The sequence below is a fragment of the Poecilia formosa genome, unplaced genomic scaffold, assembly GCF_000485575.1.
Source record: "Poecilia formosa unplaced genomic scaffold, Poecilia_formosa-5.1.2 Scaffold174, whole genome shotgun sequence".
NCBI lineage: Eukaryota > Metazoa > Chordata > Actinopteri > Cyprinodontiformes > Poeciliidae > Poecilia > Poecilia formosa.
Genome location: NW_006800113.1, coordinates 1,202,887 through 1,224,197, shown reverse-complemented (window position 1 = coordinate 1,224,197; position 21,311 = coordinate 1,202,887). Strand labels below are relative to the sequence as shown.

General features: G+C 39.2%; 1 protein-coding gene across 9 annotated transcripts in view; it reads right to left on the bottom strand.

Annotated features, from left to right (window-relative positions):
* Window positions 1–212: 212 nt before the first annotated feature.
* The window catches only part of atp11a (ATPase phospholipid transporting 11A), a 38,535-nt gene continuing 17,436 nt past the window's right edge, over window positions 213–21,311 (bottom strand). Inside the window, exons 2-33 of one of the 9 annotated variants that reach the window (XM_016678138.1) lie at window positions 18,094–18,216; window positions 17,762–17,851; window positions 17,010–17,090; window positions 16,818–16,925; window positions 16,568–16,696; window positions 16,155–16,258; window positions 16,025–16,072; window positions 15,477–15,541; window positions 15,314–15,395; window positions 14,255–14,405; window positions 13,965–14,162; window positions 13,772–13,885; window positions 13,369–13,428; window positions 13,115–13,281; window positions 12,952–13,023; window positions 12,587–12,660; window positions 12,382–12,485; window positions 11,339–11,520; window positions 10,300–10,551; window positions 10,016–10,193; window positions 9,824–9,926; window positions 9,154–9,299; window positions 8,988–9,047; window positions 8,774–8,901; window positions 8,359–8,494; window positions 7,686–7,709; window positions 5,454–5,519; window positions 5,277–5,380; window positions 5,029–5,194; window positions 2,523–2,641; window positions 1,879–1,957; window positions 213–299 (exon numbers count right to left, since the gene is read on the bottom strand). In XM_016678138.1, coding sequence (XP_016533624.1) covers window positions 1,906–1,957; window positions 2,523–2,641; window positions 5,029–5,194; window positions 5,277–5,380; window positions 5,454–5,519; window positions 7,686–7,709; window positions 8,359–8,494; window positions 8,774–8,901; window positions 8,988–9,047; window positions 9,154–9,299; window positions 9,824–9,926; window positions 10,016–10,193; window positions 10,300–10,551; window positions 11,339–11,520; window positions 12,382–12,485; window positions 12,587–12,660; window positions 12,952–13,023; window positions 13,115–13,281; window positions 13,369–13,428; window positions 13,772–13,885; window positions 13,965–14,162; window positions 14,255–14,405; window positions 15,314–15,395; window positions 15,477–15,541; window positions 16,025–16,072; window positions 16,155–16,258; window positions 16,568–16,696; window positions 16,818–16,925; window positions 17,010–17,090; window positions 17,762–17,851; window positions 18,094–18,216 — 3,486 coding nt within the window. In that variant the 3' untranslated portion in view covers window positions 213–299; window positions 1,879–1,905. Of the gene's footprint in view, window positions 300–452; window positions 2,642–3,518; window positions 3,624–3,784; window positions 3,880–5,028; window positions 5,195–5,276; window positions 5,381–5,453; window positions 5,520–7,685; window positions 7,710–8,358; window positions 8,495–8,773; window positions 8,902–8,987; window positions 9,048–9,153; window positions 9,300–9,823; window positions 9,927–10,015; window positions 10,194–10,299; window positions 10,552–11,338; window positions 11,521–12,381; window positions 12,486–12,586; window positions 12,661–12,951; window positions 13,024–13,114; window positions 13,282–13,368; window positions 13,429–13,771; window positions 13,886–13,964; window positions 14,163–14,254; window positions 14,406–15,313; window positions 15,396–15,476; window positions 15,542–16,024; window positions 16,073–16,154; window positions 16,259–16,567; window positions 16,697–16,817; window positions 16,926–17,009; window positions 17,091–17,761; window positions 17,852–18,093; window positions 18,217–21,311 lie in introns of those variants that run through there. The other 8 variants (XM_016678137.1, XM_016678142.1, XM_016678139.1 and 5 more) reach the window with 8 other exon arrangements.

The window sequence follows — 21,311 nt, the reverse complement described above, 5'->3', positions numbered from 1 at the left end:
TTAAACAATCATTTATTTCATAAACTAGCACAAGGCACCTAACGTAAAGCAGCTAAAAGTATCTCTACTGTAGCAGCAACAAGGCTTTGGTTCATCGAGGTCCTAATCAAGTCATCAAAACAGCATCTCTGCTCTGTCTCATGATGGCTGGAGAGATGAATCAATGGAGGAATGTGGCAAAGGAGGAGCAGGACAGTGGATGGTGATGATGATGACGATAAGACAGATGGATGTAGCAGAGGTGGGAAACCTTCCACAGCATTTCACCAGCACAGAAGAAGAGAAAAAGAGAGACACAGCTACAAAGAGAGAGGAGAATTGTAACATTATTTTATGGCTTTTGAAAAAAAAAAAAACAGCAGACTTTAATCTGACTTTAGGAGTTTGGGGATTCGTTTCATTTTTAACTTTATTCTCTGTTTTTTTTAGGTTTGTGTGGCCTTTTTTTTAAAACTTGAATTAGTAATAAACTCAAATCATATTCAGAGCAAAAACACCTAAAAATGATTTTTTTAAAATGCTTCTCAGTCATTTTATTAGTTTTCAAAGCAGAAAAGTCATTTTAAAATGCACTATTCTGAAAAAAAGAAAAGCCTTTTGAGAACAGGAAGCATGTCCAAATATGAAATGTGACCTCACATCTGTAATGGCAGCATCTAGAAGGCCATTTTCTTGACCAAAAATGACCTTCTTGACCGAGTTAATAACTCAGATGGGTGTGAGGCGACACAATAACGGGATGTAGTAAGCACTCTGCTACAAAGATCCTCTATGAAGGGGATTTTGGTGATCTAACAAGCTGGCAGCACCCTGTCTGTTCAGCAGCAGACTGCAGGCTAGCTACCCGAGAAGAAACCTAGAATAACCAGCCATCTAAAAATCAACTCCAACTTAAACCACATAATAAAAAAATATCTTTTGTGCAACAAGCAACTGGAAACTAATAAAATTAAATGTTTTGGTTGAGTCTGTCTACATATAATTATAACTATAATAAGCAGCAGTAGGAATAATTATTGCATTTTATTTTTAAATAAATGTATTTAGGTCATTTTGTTCTTGTTGTAAATACAGTGATACTTTGGAGTTCTTAGTTAAGGCCAAAGTTTTCATATAGTGTGAATGATAAATTTCCCTGTTCTTATTGTGAATCATCTTTTGGTGCCTGAAATGGATAATAAAAGGTTTCTAAACCGTCAAGGCATTATTAAATTGACATTAGGTTTGTTTTATTATCACTGAAGCTGTTATCAAACTTTTTTTGGCAATCTGATGGGGTACCTACTTCAGAAGAAAGTTTTTAGTAAAGGCATTAAGACTTTGGGGCACTTTGAGTTTCTTTGATTTAGGAATTATTTTTAGATGCTTTGATAAGCAAACAAACAAGGCAACACTGAACCATTTCTACTAGAGATGCAACAATCTTTCTGAATCAGCTACTGTTCACACATTAAGCAAAATCTTGTACCTCAATTTACTTTTTATTAGTTTAAATAGATCATAAAAAGGCCAAAGAGATGTACTTTGATCCATAAAAATGGGCATAATCTTGTAACAGTTTCATTTAAAATGAAAACTCTGGAATCTACAGGTCAGATCTCAATGAAAACCAGAAATCTGGATCTGATTGGTGCATCTCTGATCTCTAACAGCTAAATAAGGAGCGTTTATACAACCTGAAGCTCTGAACATAAGACCGTCTAGCTTTACGACACATCTAGCCCAGACAGCACTACCTACAGGTAGCAGGAAAGCCTGAAAATGGAGTCAAAGTCGGTCTTTGTTTTTCTTTTGTTTGTGCGTCAGAGACTTTCCCAAACAAGGACCGACTGATTCTCTGGCGTTCAGGCTTTCCTTCTCTGCTACACGCCTCCTTACAGTGCAGTAGGATCTGCGCGCAGAGCCCTACGGAGAGTTTCTGGATAACATGTTTGCACACAGCCAACAGCAGTTATTCCTAGAGAGAGGCAGGTCGGGGCAGAGAGGAGAGAGGAAGAGATGAAGCAGCTGAAGATGACAGAATGAGATGAGTCACTATAATAATAATAATGATGATAATCCCACTCAATGTGTAAAAACAGTTCAAAGAAATAACAGATGAAGTACACTTTAGCTGCCACTGAAGGCAGATACTGTTAAAGGGCCAGTGCACATATTTTAGAGTGAAATCACAGTTCTCGAGTCTCTTTGTTTTGAGGGTTGCGACTTAAATCCACCGAGTCCCAACGTGGCAACATGTCCGCCTCCAGCTCAGAGGCTCTGGGAGGTTAAAGACAAACCCTTTTTTGCTCAGTTCAGCTCCTTTTTATTTGAAAACGTATTTATAAAAAAAAACAAAAAACAAAACACCCCACAAAAACAAAATAAATTAGACTGAGGTCTCTGGCCCGGCCCCACTGGAGGCGTTCCCCGGCCTCGAGAGTCGGGAGCCGTCAGTAAATCGGAGCAAGGGGGTGAAGGTGCGGTAGTCTGGCGCTCTTTGCCAGCGTGTGAACATGACTTTCTTGTTTGGGGTGTCAGACCTTTGAGGGTTCCTTTGGGTTCCAGAGCCTCGCTGGTGGTCACCGGCCCTGGGCGGAGGGTGGAGAGCCGCCAGGGGCGTGAACTCTGACAGCTGGCCCTTGTAGAGCTTATCGGCGCTCTGTGTGAGGAATGAAAGAACAAAGATAAGATGAAAACATTCGGAGTGCTGCAAATAGTTTTAAGAGAGCAGGTGAAGGTGACATGGCTGTAACAAACATTTCTTGAAGCTTCATAAAATACAACTAAATATGCAAATTAGCTGAATCTAATGGGGAAAGCTGTACCACCGTAATGTCACCTTCACATGGGTTAGCAAAGCAAACCAAAAAATTTCAGAAAAATAAATCATGCAAATGCAAATCCGACCACTGAGCATGCAAGACACTGCAATCTGAATAAACGCACTTCTGTTTCTGCAGCCATATAAACCCGCCACCAGATGGCGCCAAACCCTCATATGAGAAATCAAACGCTTGACAAGTCTTCATAACTTTTGAACTTTTTCACCTTTCACTGTATACAATTGTGTTTTATTGTGATTTAATGTGAACACTGCATAATTATCCAAAGTACATTGAAGCACAGGGGTCAAAATGAAGGTCCGGGGACCAAATCTAGCCCGCCGTAGCCATTAATGTGGCCCTCTGTACCTTCAAGTGTGCTTCAAATATTTTGCTAAATTACATGAATGTGAAAAGATGTTCAATATTAATTTTAAGAACTCACTGCTATTTAATAATTTTTTAATAGTTTAATTTTTTAATAGGCTCTAATAACAAATTGCCCAAATTGTAAATGAGTTTGACAACCCTGGCAGAAAAGTTTGTTCTAACGTGAAAAAGTTCAAGAGATATGAGTGTTTCACATTTCCTGATGGATTGCGTTTGATGACAATTTGAAATCCCAGATTTATGTGAGTAAAGCATCACACCCTGGCAAAAAGGAAATAAAAAAAATACATAAATAAAAATCACTCCACCAACTTGAAGCTTTACCGTGTGGGTAACCTTTTAGGTTTCTGTGAGAGCTATTCCATCTAGTAATGAGTCTGAACTGTGGGAGGCCAGGGCCCTCTCAAACCTTGTCATATATCTGCCATGCTGTGGATACAAAAGCAAACATCCTGTGTTTGGGAAGACATTTTAAAGCGACGCAGTTGGAAAAGAAAAAAAGCACGGGCTTGACAGCGTACAAAGGAAGCCGGAAGGAGATGCAGGAAAAGGGCGACAATGGAACAGGAAGAGGAAAGGCAGAGGATCACCTCATGGAGGACGGGGGTTAGAAACTGATTCTGCTGGAGGTCTGAGACAGCATGAAGATGGTGGAAGGCTCGGAGGCAAGGCACCGACGCTTAGCCTTTCACAGAGGAGGAGAGAGGGGGGTAGAGGAGGAGCAGGAGCCAGCAGGGTGGAGGGAGGAGGAAAAGGAAAGAGTTACAACTTTGTAGGTCAAAAGGTCACACCATCAGTTTTAAGAGAGTGGAAGCAGAAATGAGTGACTGTTAGCTTATTACCATAAATGTGGTTTACAATTTTGTATTAATTTTAATAAATAATTAAGTCTCAGTAATAGAGATCTCTCTTTTTTTCTTAAAACACACAAGAGGTCATTCAATGGAGAGATGAGCTTCATGTGCCACTATAGATGTTTTGATAGCATCTCAAACTCAAAATATTTACAGTATCTCTGAAAAGTCTAAATCTTATCTAAGTATTTTTATTACATTTTATGTAAGAGACAAATAACTTGGAAGTAACTTTTCAGTAAGATATAGGAGCTTGTATAAATAAGCTTCTTAATGTTGATGAAAAAGTGGAAGATATGAGTGACATAGTTAGCCATTGGAACAACACATTTTAACTAGAAATATGGGAAAAATGTCTATTTCCACTGGCAGATTACTTCACTCATTACTTTTTCCATCAATATTAAGGACTTAAAACAAGCTTATATGTTTTTGCAGTGTGTAACATATTATTCAAAGTAGAGTCAAACGTTTCTATCAAAGGAAACTCAGAGTAGCGACACATGATTCTTCATAAGTGAGACATTCATAGTGTTAGCAGTTAAAAATAAAACATTGTACTTATCTAAGTAATAAAAGGAGCAAAGGACACAAAGGATTAAAGGCTGGCAGCCACCACAGCAGGGACGTAACCCGGCCTGGCGTTCATCTGCTCAGGCACAATTACCGGTTCTACATACGTCATCACTGGTAATAAAAGTTACTGCAAACATCAGTAGTTTGCAGTGAAACCTGTTCATTCATAACTACAGGTGTCGATGGAAGTTGTTCTACTTTAGATATTTCATTTAGTGAAAATAACCAAGAGACAAAAAAAGATATTTACATTTTCTCTTCAAAGTGAATGGTTTTGTTATGATTTATAATGATTGTGAAGCCTGCTGACAACACAACTAAACAGGCGTTACCTGTACAACAGGTACCTCTAATGAGTAAATATGCGAGACGGTAGGTGAGGTTTGTGTGTGTGTAGTACGCACCTGTATGCGTTCAGTGGTGGTGGGCCACAGCGCCCTCCAGAACACCTTCTTCACCACATCCGGCAGCAGACTGGCTGTGATCAGCAGGATGATGCTGAGCCAGGCCGGACCGCTGGACAGCATCTGCATGAACACGTAGTACATCCGCTGGTAGTTCAGGAAAGGCCTGGAGGAAAGAAAAGAAAAGAAATTAGACACAAACATAGTTATTTATAAAGCAATATGCTATATATGCATTTTTAATTTACCAAATAATTCCTCCCCACAGCAGAGAGAAGACTACAAAGAAGACAAGCGAGCCCCAGATGACAAAATGGTTGATCCACGTCCAGTAATGAGTATCGAGAGCCAACTAAAAGAAAACAGGACAGGTAAATGTCCGCTCGTAACGGCAGCTTTAACATAACCTGCTATTATTGCGTTACCTTGAATGTAACGGTGAAAACGAGTACAGTGAAGACCAGAGTCCCAAATGTCCAGTTTCCAAACATCTGCAGATAAAACGCGTCAGCGGCTGTTATTGTCACTTCTCTGTTTGTTGTATTAAATGCAATCAGAGTCAATAACATGAAGGGTTAGTGTGATGCCATGAAACAGTAAAATGTGTGACAGTCTACATTATAGCTGCTACTTGTTGAAAATTAGTTACGGTACACAGGTGCATCCCAAAGAAATCTTTTTATTTCTGGCCATTTAAAAACAAACAAACCAAAAAAACTGTTTCCCAGAAAATGTGAATATTTATCAATTTTTATTTTTTTACATGTTGTGGTCTACACAATCTTGTTTGTAGATGTTGTAATCTGAATTGTATCAAATGTGTGAATAACACAAATTTGTACTTGAATATAAAAGCAGGTAGTGGAGGTATGAGAATATGTTTTTTTTTTACTCCTTTTTGGGATTTTTTTGTTTTCTTGTTTTATTTTTGACTTTTTAATCTGTGTTCAAAATAAAATCAGTCACAGTAAAGATTGCTGCCTTGACTGTTGTTCAGCAAGCATCGATTGACTCCTCAATAAAAAGAGCAAGATGAGCACTGCATTTAAGGATATTATTGGAAAATTGTGTGGAAGGAGAACATTGTACAGGGAACACCTAAACCAAGAACATCAGAAAAACCTGAACTGCTGCTTAGTGGGCCTAAATCACAGTTTTGAGGAAGTGTTCAGCTTCTTGGGAATTTTCCACAACAAATGGTAATTTGGGGCACAATATCATTTTTAGTACTGTTTATTTCAATAATGCAATAAATGTTTTTGTGTGCATTAATGATGTTCTAATTTATTGAGATGCACCTGTCTTTAGGAGCACTGCTTCAGAAAGGAATCAATCAATCAAACAGATGGCAGGTAACAATAATAAGGTGAGGAGCAGGTCATCAGATGACTGATGGATGGAAAATGGTAAAGCGTACTTCTACATTCCTAAAACAACTCAAGTTTGACTAATTTAACACTGCAAACCCAATTTTCTTCCGACTTTTAAGCTGGCACCACGTCTGTCAGAAGATACACTGAACCTGATTATTATTGACAGGAAATGGAAGCTGGAGGTGGTGCACCACCAAAGATCTTCCTGAATGAAACTTGTACACAAAATGGAACATTTGAGGCAATTTTGAGCAGATCTACATCTCTGTCTGATTTAACAGTAAGTCAATGTAAAAATCAAAAACATTACAGTGGAACCCTGCTACAAAATTGTTGCTGCACAAATGTAGCACAATTGAATGAACCAAATTGTGTTTGATTTTGTGAATGGAGGGGGGCTGGTTGACCTTTGATGACCTCTGGAAATATTTAACAATTTCTTCAAAATGACAAAATGAAACTTTTTATGCACCACCTTCTACCTCCAATTCTCATGTAAAAAAAAAGAAAGAAAAGAAAAACAATGGCTTCTGTTTAAAGTGCACATATTATATTTTAGATCTAGAAAAACTTTAAAATCTTCAACAACAAAGCAGTCTACTAAAGTCCACTTTTCTTAAAAGAAAGTTCCTTTTGGTAACTGTATAATGCAAACATGAGAACAGTTTAAAGAATCATAAAACTTTAGAAGTTCACTTTGGTCTTGAGTGCTGTCTGACTAGCTGTTAGCATTAGCATCTAGGGTCAAAACATCTGGTTAAAAAAGGCCAAGAGCATCAGCTTCTGCAGGTAAACTATTACCTGCTCATCCGTTTATGTTCTGCTTCAACAGAATATTGCTTCAAAATTCCTGAATTATTCCTTTAACACATGCATAGAGAACATCTAATGTAAAAATGACAAAGATCTGAGAATACATTGGAGTTAATAATTTTTCATTTTCTACAAACATCCTTTAAAATGCACTTTTGTTTAAAGTATTATCCCTCTTTCTAAGGCTCATTAGCTGTGAAATATGTTTATATGAAGGATGAATAATGTCTAAGATGATAAAAAGTGGTAGTTTCTTATTCATCCACTCATTTAACATAAAGTTAACGCATAAAAGAAGCACAGAGAAGTCTGCGAACAACACAAATGCCTTTAATAAATCTACAAGCTTAAAGGAATGGGCATGAGATGAAAGTGAATGCTGCTCTCCATCAGTATGTTAGATGGGGGAAGAAACAGGGAGCTTGAGGGTGAAACTATGGTGAGGTGGCAGAGAGACAGGGACAGGCTTACCATCTGTGTGTTGGTTGTCATTAGCTGGGAGGAAGAAAGACAAGCAAAAAGAAAAAGCAACACAAAGGTAAGAGTATAAGAAGAAAAATAAAGAGGTAGGAAGAAAAACAAACTTTGTAGCTGAGGAAAAAAAAACCCCAAATGAGATTTTAAAAAAAAGATTTGTAGCAAAGGAGCAACTTAAGGTGGTTAAAAGAAATCATGAAAAGAAACTCAAACATAACAGAAGAAGATGACAGAAATGCTACTTTATTTTGAGCAGCGATCCGAGAACCTATTTAGATTTCAGCTTTTATCCAACTTGTAAGATCATCTACTATTACTGCCTAGGTGTATTCAGTAGAATAGATAAAAGCAATATTAAGTGGATTACCACTGAATATGCTTATAGTGTTAGTGTTTCAATTTACAGAATAGGAACAAAAATTAAGGGCTACCAGCAAATGTTAGATATGTCCAAAAGGTGGTGAAACATAAGCAATAATCAGATAATTACAATGTTTAAACAAAAACATAAATGACCATTATCTGAGTTGGAGACAAATCAAAAAATGGCAAAAGTGGAAAATTGGAAAGACATCAGTTGTCCTAATTGAACAGATATTATTTAGATGTCCTCAAGAATGAAACAGCGTTTGTCAGACAGGGGCTGATATGGAGGCGTCGGCGTTACCTGTCCGTTGCTGGTGAAGGTGGTGTTGTCAAACAGGAAGTAAGCACCAAAGAACATCACAATGGCATCATACACACCCAGGACAGTCCAGTATATGAAGATGGGCCACGTTAGTAATGAGTTCTTGGCTATGTCTCTGATGATGAAAACAAGATTCACAATCAAACTTAGAAACTCACTGGTTTAAGTAGAAATCTTCACATTCCATACGTTTTTATTTTAAAACATTCACCAAGTTAATTTGTTTTATTACCTACATCTTTCATCTTTATTTTTCCTAAAACTAAAAGTTACCCCTACGGTAAAGCTACGATAGGATTAGGAAGCTGTTGTTCTCACACTCCTTCTGTCTCCTACTACTCTCCTCCATGCAAATCCAGACCTGGAAAAACCCAGACTTTAAAAACCAACCCACCTGTAAAGCGTTGGCTCCTTCTTCAGGATGTCCATGTTGATGTGCTGCTCCATGAGGCTGTAGAGGAGGATGGGCAGCGACGTGAAGCTGATGTTGTAGAGAGTCAAGTAAGCCGTGTCGTACAGCGGCTGTAGAGAAAACAGACCCGCGCTCGTCTTTTTATCTTTATTTCTGAATTTCTTACATCGGTTTTTGACATTTTGTCATTGCCAACCTGCTGGGAGAAGCCACAGAAAAACTGGTAGAGGAACTGGGGAAAGATGAAACAAACATTCTGGGGGGGGGGAGAAGAAGAAAGTTTATGAGATTAAAGGAACGTATAAATGTCTCAAATATGAGTTTTGGCATAAAATAAACAGCATAAATACAATGCGGATTACCTTGTAGAAGAAGTATTGCACAAGTTCAGAGATGCGTATGTAGTAGTAGTGTCCATGAACAAGCAGCATCTTTTTGAGGTGTTTAAACTTTGGGATAGCGTAGTCACTGTTTCTTACTGCCTGGCGACCCTCTTTACCCATAATGCCTAGAGTGAAACGTATAGCAAACAAAACACGTCAGCACTGCAGTTAAATGCATTAGCTAAAGTTACCTGGAGAAATGCTTTGAAATGGTGCCCAAACCTGAGTCAAATTGACAATTTGCTGAAATATTTTGAATAAAGCATGGGTGAAAAGAAAAAAATAAATTGTTTGTATTTGTTTAAAGACATACCCAAAATATTTGTAGCTGAAATTGTAGAAAGTATCGACTCAGAAAGGATCAATTCAATTTTAATTTGTAAAAATCTTATATATATATTTTTTTTTATTTTGCAGTGATAAACCACACGGTCCGTCTTATAAAACCTAATAAAACACACCAAAGTTTGTGGTTGCAATGTGAAAAAATGTAGCAGTGATTAAAACCAACGAGGCCGGTGAAAACAAACCAAGGAATAAAAAGCAACACAAACACTAACAAGCTGTAAAGGATTAAAACAAAGTAGTATGCAACTATTAAATGTTCAGTTGTGTTTTCATTGTTTGCTTATGCTGGATAAACACCAACCGATGCCAACGTGGGCCTCCAGGATCATGCTAACATCATTTGCCCCATCTCCAATGGCGAGGGTGATCGGGTGCTCTTTGGACGATTTGATCATCTTGACTATCTGAAAACAAAAAAAAAAAAAACGCCAGCGATTGTTGTCGTTGCACCGACTGGATTTACCATGTTAACGCCTCACAGAATAATTTCTACCTGTGCTTTCTGAAGAGGAGCCATTCGACAGCAGAGCACCGCACTGCAGTTGCGGCAGATTTCCAGGAATATCTCTTTGTAATTCCCTGAGTTGGAGTCTTCCTGGCTGGGCCTCATTACAGCGGAAAGGGTGGCGCCGTCGATTATCAGGCCATAGTCGATGTACTCACTGGATAAACTGGAAAGACGCCACAGACCAATGGTTGGATGGTCTCATATTTCCATCCTTTGCATTTCTATTTAAATAAAGCAGAACAGAATCAATTGTGGTCACAAACACGCACCCAGAGGAGGCGTCGCGCGGCATGCTTCCGTAATGCCGGAGCACCGTCCTGCTCAGCTCAAACAGGACGTCATGCAGGCTCTGCTCCTCCGTCCGCTTGGTGGTGAGCTCCAGGATCTGGGTGCTGCGGCGGAACAGCTTGCTAGCGTAGCAGGTAGCAGCCGCAGTCTCCATCTTGTCTCCGGTCAGCACCCACACCTTCATGCCCGCCTTGTGGAGAGACTCGATGGTATCTGCAGCTTTCTCCTGCAGCCTGGGTACGGGTTTAAGAAACATCAGACTATTGGCAAAAAGCATATAAAAAGAATCTGAGCTTTTGAGTCGACATCGTAACCCTGGTAGTATGAAACAAAGTATATATTTTGGAGTCAAATACAGCAATTTTCTATTTTTTCGCATTATAATTTGATAGAAAATGAGTGCATTTCAAATATATATATGTCAAAAACAAGCAATTTTACACATATAAAAACTAATTTGAGTTTATTACGTAAAAACACAGGAAATTCCCAGTTTTATAAATGGTGCCAACATGTGCCAAGAGAAAAACACCTAGATATTTGTTTTTCTTTGCACAGGTAACATCCACAGGTGGATCAATGGTTTCCAAATGTTTGTAGTCTTGTTCATAATGGTTCTAAAAGGTTTATATAATGTATAATGCAAAAACATTTTCAAAATTATGTTATCTCATTTTCTCTTAAACTAGCATCTGCTTTGACATTTACACTTCTGATGGAGTTTCCAAGTTTTAGCTTTATTTTGATACCAAGATTATTGAAATAGAGTTTGGAATTGCTGAGAAAAACTAAATTAGATTTGTTACTTTAACCACATAATTCAGAAAACAATGTGGGGATAATGAGATAAAGAAAGCAAACATCTTTTTTTTAATAATATTTTTACAGAAACATGCGCAGGTCACATTTTGTTCAGAACAGTTCCTTTAAAACTTGTGCTGGGTTGGTTTTTGCTGCACCGGAGCACCCTGCTTTGGGATATTGGGGCTTGCAGAGTTTTAATGCTACACCACTCTCTACCTGTCCTCTACAGCGGTGGCTCCCAGCAGGATGAGGTCTCTCTCGATGAGGTCATACGCCTCGGCCACCAGCTTGTCCTGGTCCTGAAATTCCAACTTGGCCCTAGTAAGGAGGTGGCAGACCTGCTCGTACTGCTCCGGACTCAGCCGCCGATAAGCAACACAGAGAGTCCTCAGGCCTTCCTGGAGGGAACACAGACAGACACGGAAAAGGCTTTGAAACATAAAGGCATTCGCTGTCAGCTCTGAGTAATGTAGGGTGCAGTGTGTGGGCACCGGGCTCACTTGTTCAACACCCACAACCTACATTTCCATTGCCACTGAAAGCTGTGAACTATCTGCTGCTGCAATCACTCAGAGAGAGAAAGAGAGAGGAACCTCTTTTTGACCTGGTTTTTACAGCTACTTTAATTCACTTGATCTACTTCAGCTGAACAGACACACTGACCTGAAACCACACTCTCAAACAGTCACACCTGTTTCTTTAGAATGTCATTTTAAAGAAGTGATATTTTAACATTAGTAAATATTTTTTAGACAAACAATTGTTTTTAAACTGCAAAAACAAAATCTTAACAGTTATTTTTGTCTAGTTTCTAGTGCAAATATCTTATTACATTTGAAATCAGACAAAACTGATTGGATTTGCACGAGTGGTCAGTCTCCACCGTTAAATCAGATTGGACTTTAACCATTTGAATTTTTTAAATTAGGTTCTGTAAAATGTAAAATGTTTGCAATATGACTTGTGAATGTATTCACACCCCTTGGATTGCTTACATTTAATCAAACTCAACTCCATATTAATAAAAAGTGAAAATTTATAACGTTTACAGAGAAAATTTGGCTGATGTGGGCCATGCTTCACTGATTCACCTCTTGTGGTAACCTTGGAAACTGTGGTCAGGATGTAGCTGTGGAAACCACAAACGCTGTGCAACCTTTACAGCTCAAAACTGCTTCTTATGAGAACGTCTTCAAGTTATTCTCAGGGTTTCTGAGGAAATGTGGATGGGTGACTATGTGTTGTGTTTTTGTCCTTACCACTGCGTTTCGCTCCACCCGCGCTTTGATCTGCTCCATCTTTCCTGAAACCACTCTCGGGAAGATGGAGGAATCGGCTCCTTTGCAGAACAGGTACAGCTCACCTGCTCACAAAAACAGAAAAAAAAACAGAGTAAGAGGAGAAAAAAAAAAACACTAAAGCATAAAAATAAACAAGATATGTATACAGTTTTAGATGCGTTACCCGTGCTGGACCTGACGATGACGCTCATCCTCCGTCTCACAGAGTCAAAAGTTAAAACTTCTAGCAGCTCAAACCTGCCGTTAAAAATACAGAGCAAAATAACTGCAGCTGAGTTTGTGAATCATGGACAAAAACCTTTAGAATCTACAGAGGAAACCTCAAACAAAAGGTCAAACATGATGCAAAGCAATCTTCTTATCCCAGCTGGAACACTAATTGAATTGCGAATATGCACAACATTGAGAAGTTTGAAATTTTCATGCATTTCTCTCTGTATTACTAATTAAATCGTTTTGTAAACTGTGTGAGACAGATTAAATAAAAAAAACAATCCAGACGTGGTGAGTGTTTAGGGTCACACTAACCTCTCTATCTCATCTTCCCTGTTTAAGATCTCCATCTGACCGTCCTTCAGCCGCAGATAGGTGAAGCCCAGCCTGCAGCACAGAGCGTTTTAACAGGAGTGAGTGACTAAATGAGTTGGGGTCGGGGGGGAATCTTAATTCTTCATGCGTTTGTCTGCTCCACCTCTTCATGCCCTCCACCAGCGCCACCTCGTCTGGCGAAGAGGAGATGTAGAAGGAGGAGGACTTGCCCTGGTGGATGCCATGTTTGATCCCATCCACCGTCTCCTCCTCCTTCACCTGTACCGTGTGGCACAAACACAAGGCGCGGAAAAACAGTTCCTCACGCTCCTGTGGTGGACGAACAGAGCTGTTACGCACACACATACACACACACACACACACACCCTAAAACCGTCAGGGAGGGAATTCACTCACCCTGGCTTCAGGCCCTGGCGATGTGTCGATCATATCGATGCCAGCAGCACCAGGCATCACCTGGCAACAACAAATTCAAGTGAAAGTTACTATTTTTAAGATTTGTCTTTCTTTTCTGGTTTACTTTTCCAATTACTAAGCCATACAGAGTGTTTTTGGACTCAAGATATTAGAGCAACAAAATTTAATCAGGTTCACATTTTAATCAGCATTAATTTAATAAAAACAAACAGCTAATCAGCACTGATGATACAAAACCACAAATTTTACAATTTGGTTCCTTGAAATTTTCTACAAATAAATGCAATTGTTTATTTGTCTATTTGGATCAGAGGGATTCAACATAATTTGGCAAACTTTCTGTGAATAATAATTCTGTGAATAGTAACCATTTTATTATTACCTGTCCATTACAGATGATATCAGGTACGTAAACGTTTCCGTCCACACAGCACTCTATGAACTCCATGTTGTTCTCGGTCAGAGTCCCCGTCTTGTCCGTGAAGACGTACTCCACCTGGAAAGAGCAGAGTTGATTACCGCACCTTTACTTTCCTGTACTTAAAGCATCTGACGTTTCCCCAGTGGATCTCTACCTGGCCCAGCTCCTCGTTCAGGTCCGACGTGTTGACCACGGCTCGCTCGCCCAGCTCCTCGTCAAACATCTCATCGTCCCACATGATGAAGTAGGACCCCAGGAACTTCTGCATCTCCACGGTGACGTACATGGAGACAGGGATGATGTAGTTGAACAGCACCATGAAGGCCAAGAAGTCCGTGAACGCCCTGATCAGCTGAAGAGGAAAGCGACGAAGAGGAGCCTCAGAAACTTAAATGATGAAGAATTTGTTCCGTCGGGTCTAGAGGAAGTTAGCTGAAAGCTCACAACGTGTCTTTGCCTCTCGCTCTCCGTCTTCCCATTGTACCACGGCTCGTCTCTGTTGGGGTCGGCCTGCCACACGTACTTCAGCGCCGTGTTGATGACGGCTTTGCTGATGAGGATGCACAGGTAGACCACCAGGTAGGCATTCATTGACCTGCAGGGGGAGACAACGAGCAGCTGCTGAGAATTCATTATAAAGACGAATGCTATTTTAGTCTGAACAGTCCAGTTTTCTGATTTTAATCATTTATTTACATATTACATACAGTGCCACAAAAAAGGTATGTATTCCCTTACGTCACATTAATATTTCAAATTATCAAAGAAATGTCAATATTACACAAACATTTAATAAATTAAAATTTATGATAATTCTTGTTTTTATTAATTCTTTTAAGTTATTGTTGCACAATACTCTCAGCCTGACAAACAAGCAGCTCAAATAAATCACAAAAAAAAAGCACAAAATAATTTACAAACTTTCCAATCTGCACTGTTACATAAAGTGATGTGTATTCATTACCGATTCCCAACAGCAAGTTTTGTTTTAGGAAGAACAAATTGTGCTAAATCAATTAATATTTTATTCATATTTCTCCACATAGACACTGCTACTAAATCAAATAACTGAGAAATCCACAGCAGAAAAAACTGTCAGACAGGTGCAGATAAAGAACTGGCCAAATAAAAAAAACATTCACAACGTCGAGCCGAGTTAATTTTGGTTAAAAGGAAGACAAATGCCAAACGACAGTAGCAAACTGCAAATGAGATCCACCTACGAGCCATCTGGACAGAAGACTCCATCAGTGGCAGATGGAAAGAAATAGACTGAGTCTCTGCAGCGAGCCGCTGAGACTCACAAACCAGCAGTCAGTGAATAAAAGATTTGAGATGTGAACAGATGGGCATTAAGCAAAAATTAGACGATTATCTAATCCAGTGTGAGAAAAGAAGATGATCAGGCTGCAGCTTTGATGGAGAATATCAGACGGAGCTAAACAAGGCGGTTTCTAAAATTAAAACTGAAGGACTGGGAGATGGTGGGGAGGGAGGGCTTACTTTTCCACCGCCGATCGCTTCTGAGATTTGGACTGGTAGTTGAGAGCCATCTTGGTTTCCATGCCAGTGTAGATAGCGACACCTTAATGCAGTAAGAACGCAGTTTTAAAACACACAAATCACTAAATCACATGTAAAGATTCCGGTGCGTTTTGTGCGTTACCGTAGATATATTCAGTGTTTTTAAGCGTCGCTCCGCGAAGCAGCAGGTTTTGAGACGCCAAAGATCTACGGAGGACAAACACTTTTTTAAGGTCGTTGCTTTGGTCATTAATGAAGAGAATAATTATCATTACAAAACCAGATGAAGAAACTAAAAAAAAAAAAAACAAAATCAAATTTTCTGCTGCATCCAAATACAATGAAATGTCACACAAAGTACTACTCTACATTCATAAATCCACAAATCTTTACACTGCCGCTCTAAAATCTTGCATTGAAATGTATTATAATCTAATAAAACCAAAACTAAACAAATCAAATGATATACTTGACAAAAAAACTACAATCAGGCCAAATTAACAGTCAACTCTGATGCAAAACCTGCAAAAATCTAGAACGCTGCAGATGAAGAGATTATATTTTAAAGAATCACATAATAACTTCATAAAATGAAAATTAGAGTTTCACAATGTCCTAAAAATCAGACAGAAACAAACTGAATCGTATGGATGTTTACTAGAGGCAGTTTTCTTGTTATGTTTGGCGTACCTGGACACAGGCTCATTTCCCATGTAAATGTTGATATTGCCCCTGAATCTGGACAGAAAAGAGCAGAAAAGACGTGAGGTCAGACATGTTTCTGATGTCAATTCAAACTGTGTGTGTCTGTTGCACTGACTTGTACAGGTCTGGCTGCGGCTGTTCACAGTCTATGGTGGCATGGATGCAGTTAACCTCTTCCTCTGTTTTGTAAGCTTTGGTCTCTTGAACTGCATGGTACGTCTGTGGAAAAAAGGTTAAGTTCATATCTGAAGAGCAGAAAGAGTGTAAGTGGTAAAAACAAAGCAGGAGAAAGTATGAAGCCAAGATCAAATGCTACTTGTTTGTGTCTGAACTACCCAGAAATATGACATATCTGTGCAAATTTGAAACATGAAAGTGTCTAAAGCAGAAATTAACAGGAACATACAGCCACTTTTTTTAAAATTTAGAATCCATGTATAATTTTACTTTGACTTCACCATAAGTTTATTTTGTGCAATCTGCAACAGATTAAATGTAAAAAACATGAAATATCTGCATAAATCCCACCTTGTGGCTGCTTTCCCCGTCCAGGCTGGCCGTTGTAACGTAACACGTCCCGTCATCTCGGGACGAGGAGAGAAGAATGAGATCGCACGGAAAAGACTCGTCTTCCTTCACGTACACCACATCTCCGACCTGAAAGGACAGAGAAGATGAAGCTCATTAACCCACCGATTCCAGGAAGCTTCTTTGCTCTGGTTAGCTTCTGCTAAAGTTTTACCGATAAATACGATCAGAGCGAGTTACAGTCACGCACCGTAAGCTTGCGACTGTGTTTGCGGCTCACTTTCCCGTGCTGCACCACCTGGACCAGACACTGGTTGACAGCTTTGTCTGCTTTGTGTCTCAACCAGTCTTCATAGCCCTGCGGGACACACAGAGGAAGGAGTGTCTGATGTGTGGAGTTGAAGCTGATGTGGACATATGAAGCAGAACGATCAGGTCTCACCTGTTTAATGGCCGTCACAATGATGACAAAGAAGAGCGGCAGCCCGCTGGTGACGGGACTTGTGGGAGTGTCGATGATTAGCTGCAGTCACAAACACGAAATAATGATGAAAGACTAAATTACACAAAGCTAAAAACAGTCATATCTGAATCATAAATGCCGAATATCTTTCCCCCCTTTTATTATCATGAATAGCTGAAGTTACCTTTTGTTACTTAGAGTTAAACATAAATGTTTCTTTCACTTTTCTTGCAGCCTGACTGCTGTACATAACAGTAAACATTTTCCTCAAGAAAGAATATGCTGGATTATTTTCTCAATGACAAGAAACTAATCCAGATGCTGCAGGAAGTAACAATCCATCCAAGAAGCTCTGCTGAGCATCCACTACCCAGTTTGATCATAGACATAATCGCATGCTAATGAGTATTAAATTCAATGAAAACTAAGCTTTGTAGGAAAATACTAAACGAACTAAACCTGACAAACTAGGCAACCTTTGCAATGACAGAAAAATATTCAAAAAATTGGAATATTTGACATTTAAGGAGCAAATTTGTCTGTGAAAATTTATAATTTATGAGGAAATGCATCAAATCTGTTCTTTCAGCAAATTTTTATTTTTAGTCTGTACTCCAGTTAGCGATTAATCGATTACTAAATTATTCGACAGTTATACAAAAAAATGAAATGGCACGTACTATATACATATAAACCACTGATCTTTCACAAAATATGAAATGTATTTTTACCTGAACCAGAAAGATGATAAGAAAGTAGAAGTTGGCCACTCTCCTGAACTGCTCAAACATGTTCTTGGGGATGAAGTTCCAAAAAGTGTACTGGAAACACAAGAGGTGAAATATTCAATCTGTGTGTCAATTCAAACAAGCAATTGATCAGCAGAAACAAAAACAGCAAAGAAAAAACATGACAAAGTGTTTTCCTTTCAGTCAGAAAGTCGGTGAAACACTGTTTCTTTTACAGAAACGTTTTAATCCAGCGTTCTGTTGCAAAGTATAAATCAGCCACACAGTGAAGGCTGAAGAGAGACATGTTTTTGTGTCTTTATGCTTTCACCGACCTTGGAGGAAACTATTCTGTTATCTGGAAACCTCTGCTGAATGAAGGCCTCAGCTCCTGGAGGAGGTTCCTTATGTCCGATATAAACCGTCCTGGTGTCCACACAGTTCTCCTCTCCAGCACACTGCAGGAGGAAGAAGACAGAAAATAAATAAATAAACGTCAAACTTCAACACAAACATGCCTGTTTTTAGTGTGTCTGCTCTATTTATTCAGTCTAAATCGACCCCAGTGGGCTTCTCAGACATTTACAGAGGGCTACAATGAGTTAGCGAATTGTTCTTAATGAATGAGAGTTTTTGTTGCCACGGATACAAGGATGTGCATGTGACTCAGCCTGGAATGCGGCAGGAAACGTGTCCACACACTCTCCCCCCCACCACACACACACACACACATTTTCACAGCGTGATAAGAGAATGAGAAGTTTCATCCATTGGTCTGGCACTGTGATTCTCTTTTCAATACAACAAGGAAAATTATCCACATCAATTTCACGTATTCAGTCAATCTAACATTTAATATTAAACACAATTAATGACAAAGCCTCAAGTAACATCCAGACTATGTCAGTTTTTTTTTTTTTTTTTGCACTTTTAAGTAATAAAACAAATGTGCTTAAAAACACACACACAAAAAAAATATCTTACTTTGGAGGTTTTATTGATAATATCAAATATGTTTTACCAATATGTAAAAAAAAAAATAAATAAAAGAAAACTCATCCTATGCCCACTGTTATGTATGGTGGAGGATCTGTGATGCTGAGGTTTCTATTCCAAAACAATAGAAACAAAGCCTCAGAATACATGAAAATCTGAGTTACATTTCATTTGAATGTTATTTAAAGCATGTAGAAAATCAGGTCGTCTGCTGTTAGCGGATAGTGTTGAATAACAAAGAAAAACATTATATGAACATGTCCTCATATCAGTTTTCAGCACCATCTTAGCTTGATTAATTATGTCTCAATTCAAGCTTTTGCAAAAGAAAACTAGAATAACGGCGTTATTTAATCCGAGACTGAGTGAGAGACACACTTAATCAGGGAATCCGCTTAACTTCAATCCTTCCCGTCTTGTTTTCTTCCTTCAGTCAGTCCCCACTTTTGTTTTCATAAAGTCTGCCACCTCCAGCAACCTGAACCAACAAACTCTGGGAGATTTTTAATTCCTCGCTAAAACAGCCTGCCGATGAACACACGCAAAGACGATCACAAGGGGCTGATAAAAGTCAACAGTAATCTGTGGCCACTGAATGAGATCGAGTGTCAAGAGGCTGCATTTATTTAGATCTTGTGACTTCTAATTAACGAGCAAACTAAATGATGGAGATAAACAGATTTATGTTTACTTATTTTTCCCCCACACTTGGCGTTTCAGATCGGCAAGCAAATTTTAATATGAGACAAAGATGGCATGAGAAAATACAAGTATTTGTTTAAATGTGGCAAAAGTCACATTTAGTCATTTAGTTTCTATCAGCATCCAGCTGTACCATGAACAGATTTTAAAACGGTATCATGTCCAATCTTATAGACAGATTTCTTCCTTTCAGTGAAAGAGGACATGAAAGCTAACGGCTTGCCAAATTAAGTCGCCCCCACAGAGCTCCTGTTCCCTCTTTCCTCTCCCACCTGCCTGCTTCGTCTGCTTCACCCAACATCCTTTTTGCATGTCCTTCTACCTTGAGGCATGTGCTTTAAAAGAACTTGAAAATCAAACCAAAACATATGTGCTGCAGGTTATTTCACAGCAGCAGTAGATTTAAACCCGACTGAAAATGAAGGAATTACAAGGTTGTACATATTTATGCATCAAAGCGTTTGTTTGTGACCTTTATCTCAAACCACATCCTGCTAACTAATTTGTCATCACTTGAAAATGGTGGTTCTTAGTTTTGCGTAAAAAAAAAAAAACGATCACTGATCTGAGACGATTCAAATCCCAGTAACTGGATTTTGCATCATGTCGCTATTAATAGCACCCTAATAAATAACTGTTTAGGGTTAAAGTTAGCAAAAACAGGTCTTAATTCGTCATCAGCTGCTGCAGTGAGCAGAACGGCAGGCGTCTGTTGCTGCTGCCAGTTTTCCCAGTGATGCCTCTTTATTGGTTTTCTCACCTCCCTCTCTCCCTCCCTCGCCACAACCTGGACGGCCTCGAAGACAATCCCTGCTATATCGATTATGCTCCGCTTTCATCTGGATTTGAGCTTTTTACATAAAAGCCCGTCTGCATTTAATCAAATAATAAAAAACGTCTTTGCAAAATAAAAGCTAGACTCGTAACCCGGAGCCGCCTCGGCCTTCAGGTGTAACCGGAGACTTTAAGCCATTCTGGAGCGCGATAATAAACTTTTATCGGCGTTTTGAGTTTCAGGATGTGGAGGATTTCAGGAGCGTATTTATAGTTGGGAGGGAAACATGTGCGGTACGGAGAGGAGGATGGGGAGAGTGCAGAGGCTCTGTATCTGTCCGCCTCACTCAGCATCCGCATCTTTTCTTACAATGGCGGAGAGCGGAGGCAGCCCATCAGGGATCAGCCCTCAGAGGCCAACATCCCCGCAGCATCAAACATGCATGAGAGCAGTCAGACGCAAAGTTACCTCTGTAGTTACTCCTGCAAACTACTGGATGTATTTACACAAACTACCCCGTCATTAGTTTGTCTTGTCAATTACATGTGGATTCTGTGTTTAGCTACATCTTGTCCCCACATTGAACTGTTGAAGTGCTATTGCCATTGATTTAACTCTAAAACTTTAAAAAGGTAAAATCAGAACAGTAAATGTTTTTTTTTAAAATGTACCACCAACATTGCTAAACATCTCATCACTTTAGCTTTAGAAAGTAACTCGGAAATTCTGAATTACTAAAAGTTTGGTATAAAAGACAAGGGGTGCCTGAAAGTATTCCTTAAATACCGACTCAGGTTGATGATTTTTAAAGAATAAACAGCCATATTTGTTATGCAATACCCATAAATAGTCACAAATATTAAAAAAAATGCTACAGAATGCCATCGACAAAGAAAAATGGCAAAAGATCAATTATTCATTGCATCACTAAGATTTTAGCCGTCCAATTTTAAAGTGCGAGCGTGCCAGTTCTTCACAAATAGCCCACGCTGTTCCCTCTGGACCTGGAAGCATTAGAGCCAGAAACCTGGAGCCCCGCTGTGATCAGGAACCCATAGTAAACAGGAAGAGCTGGACCCA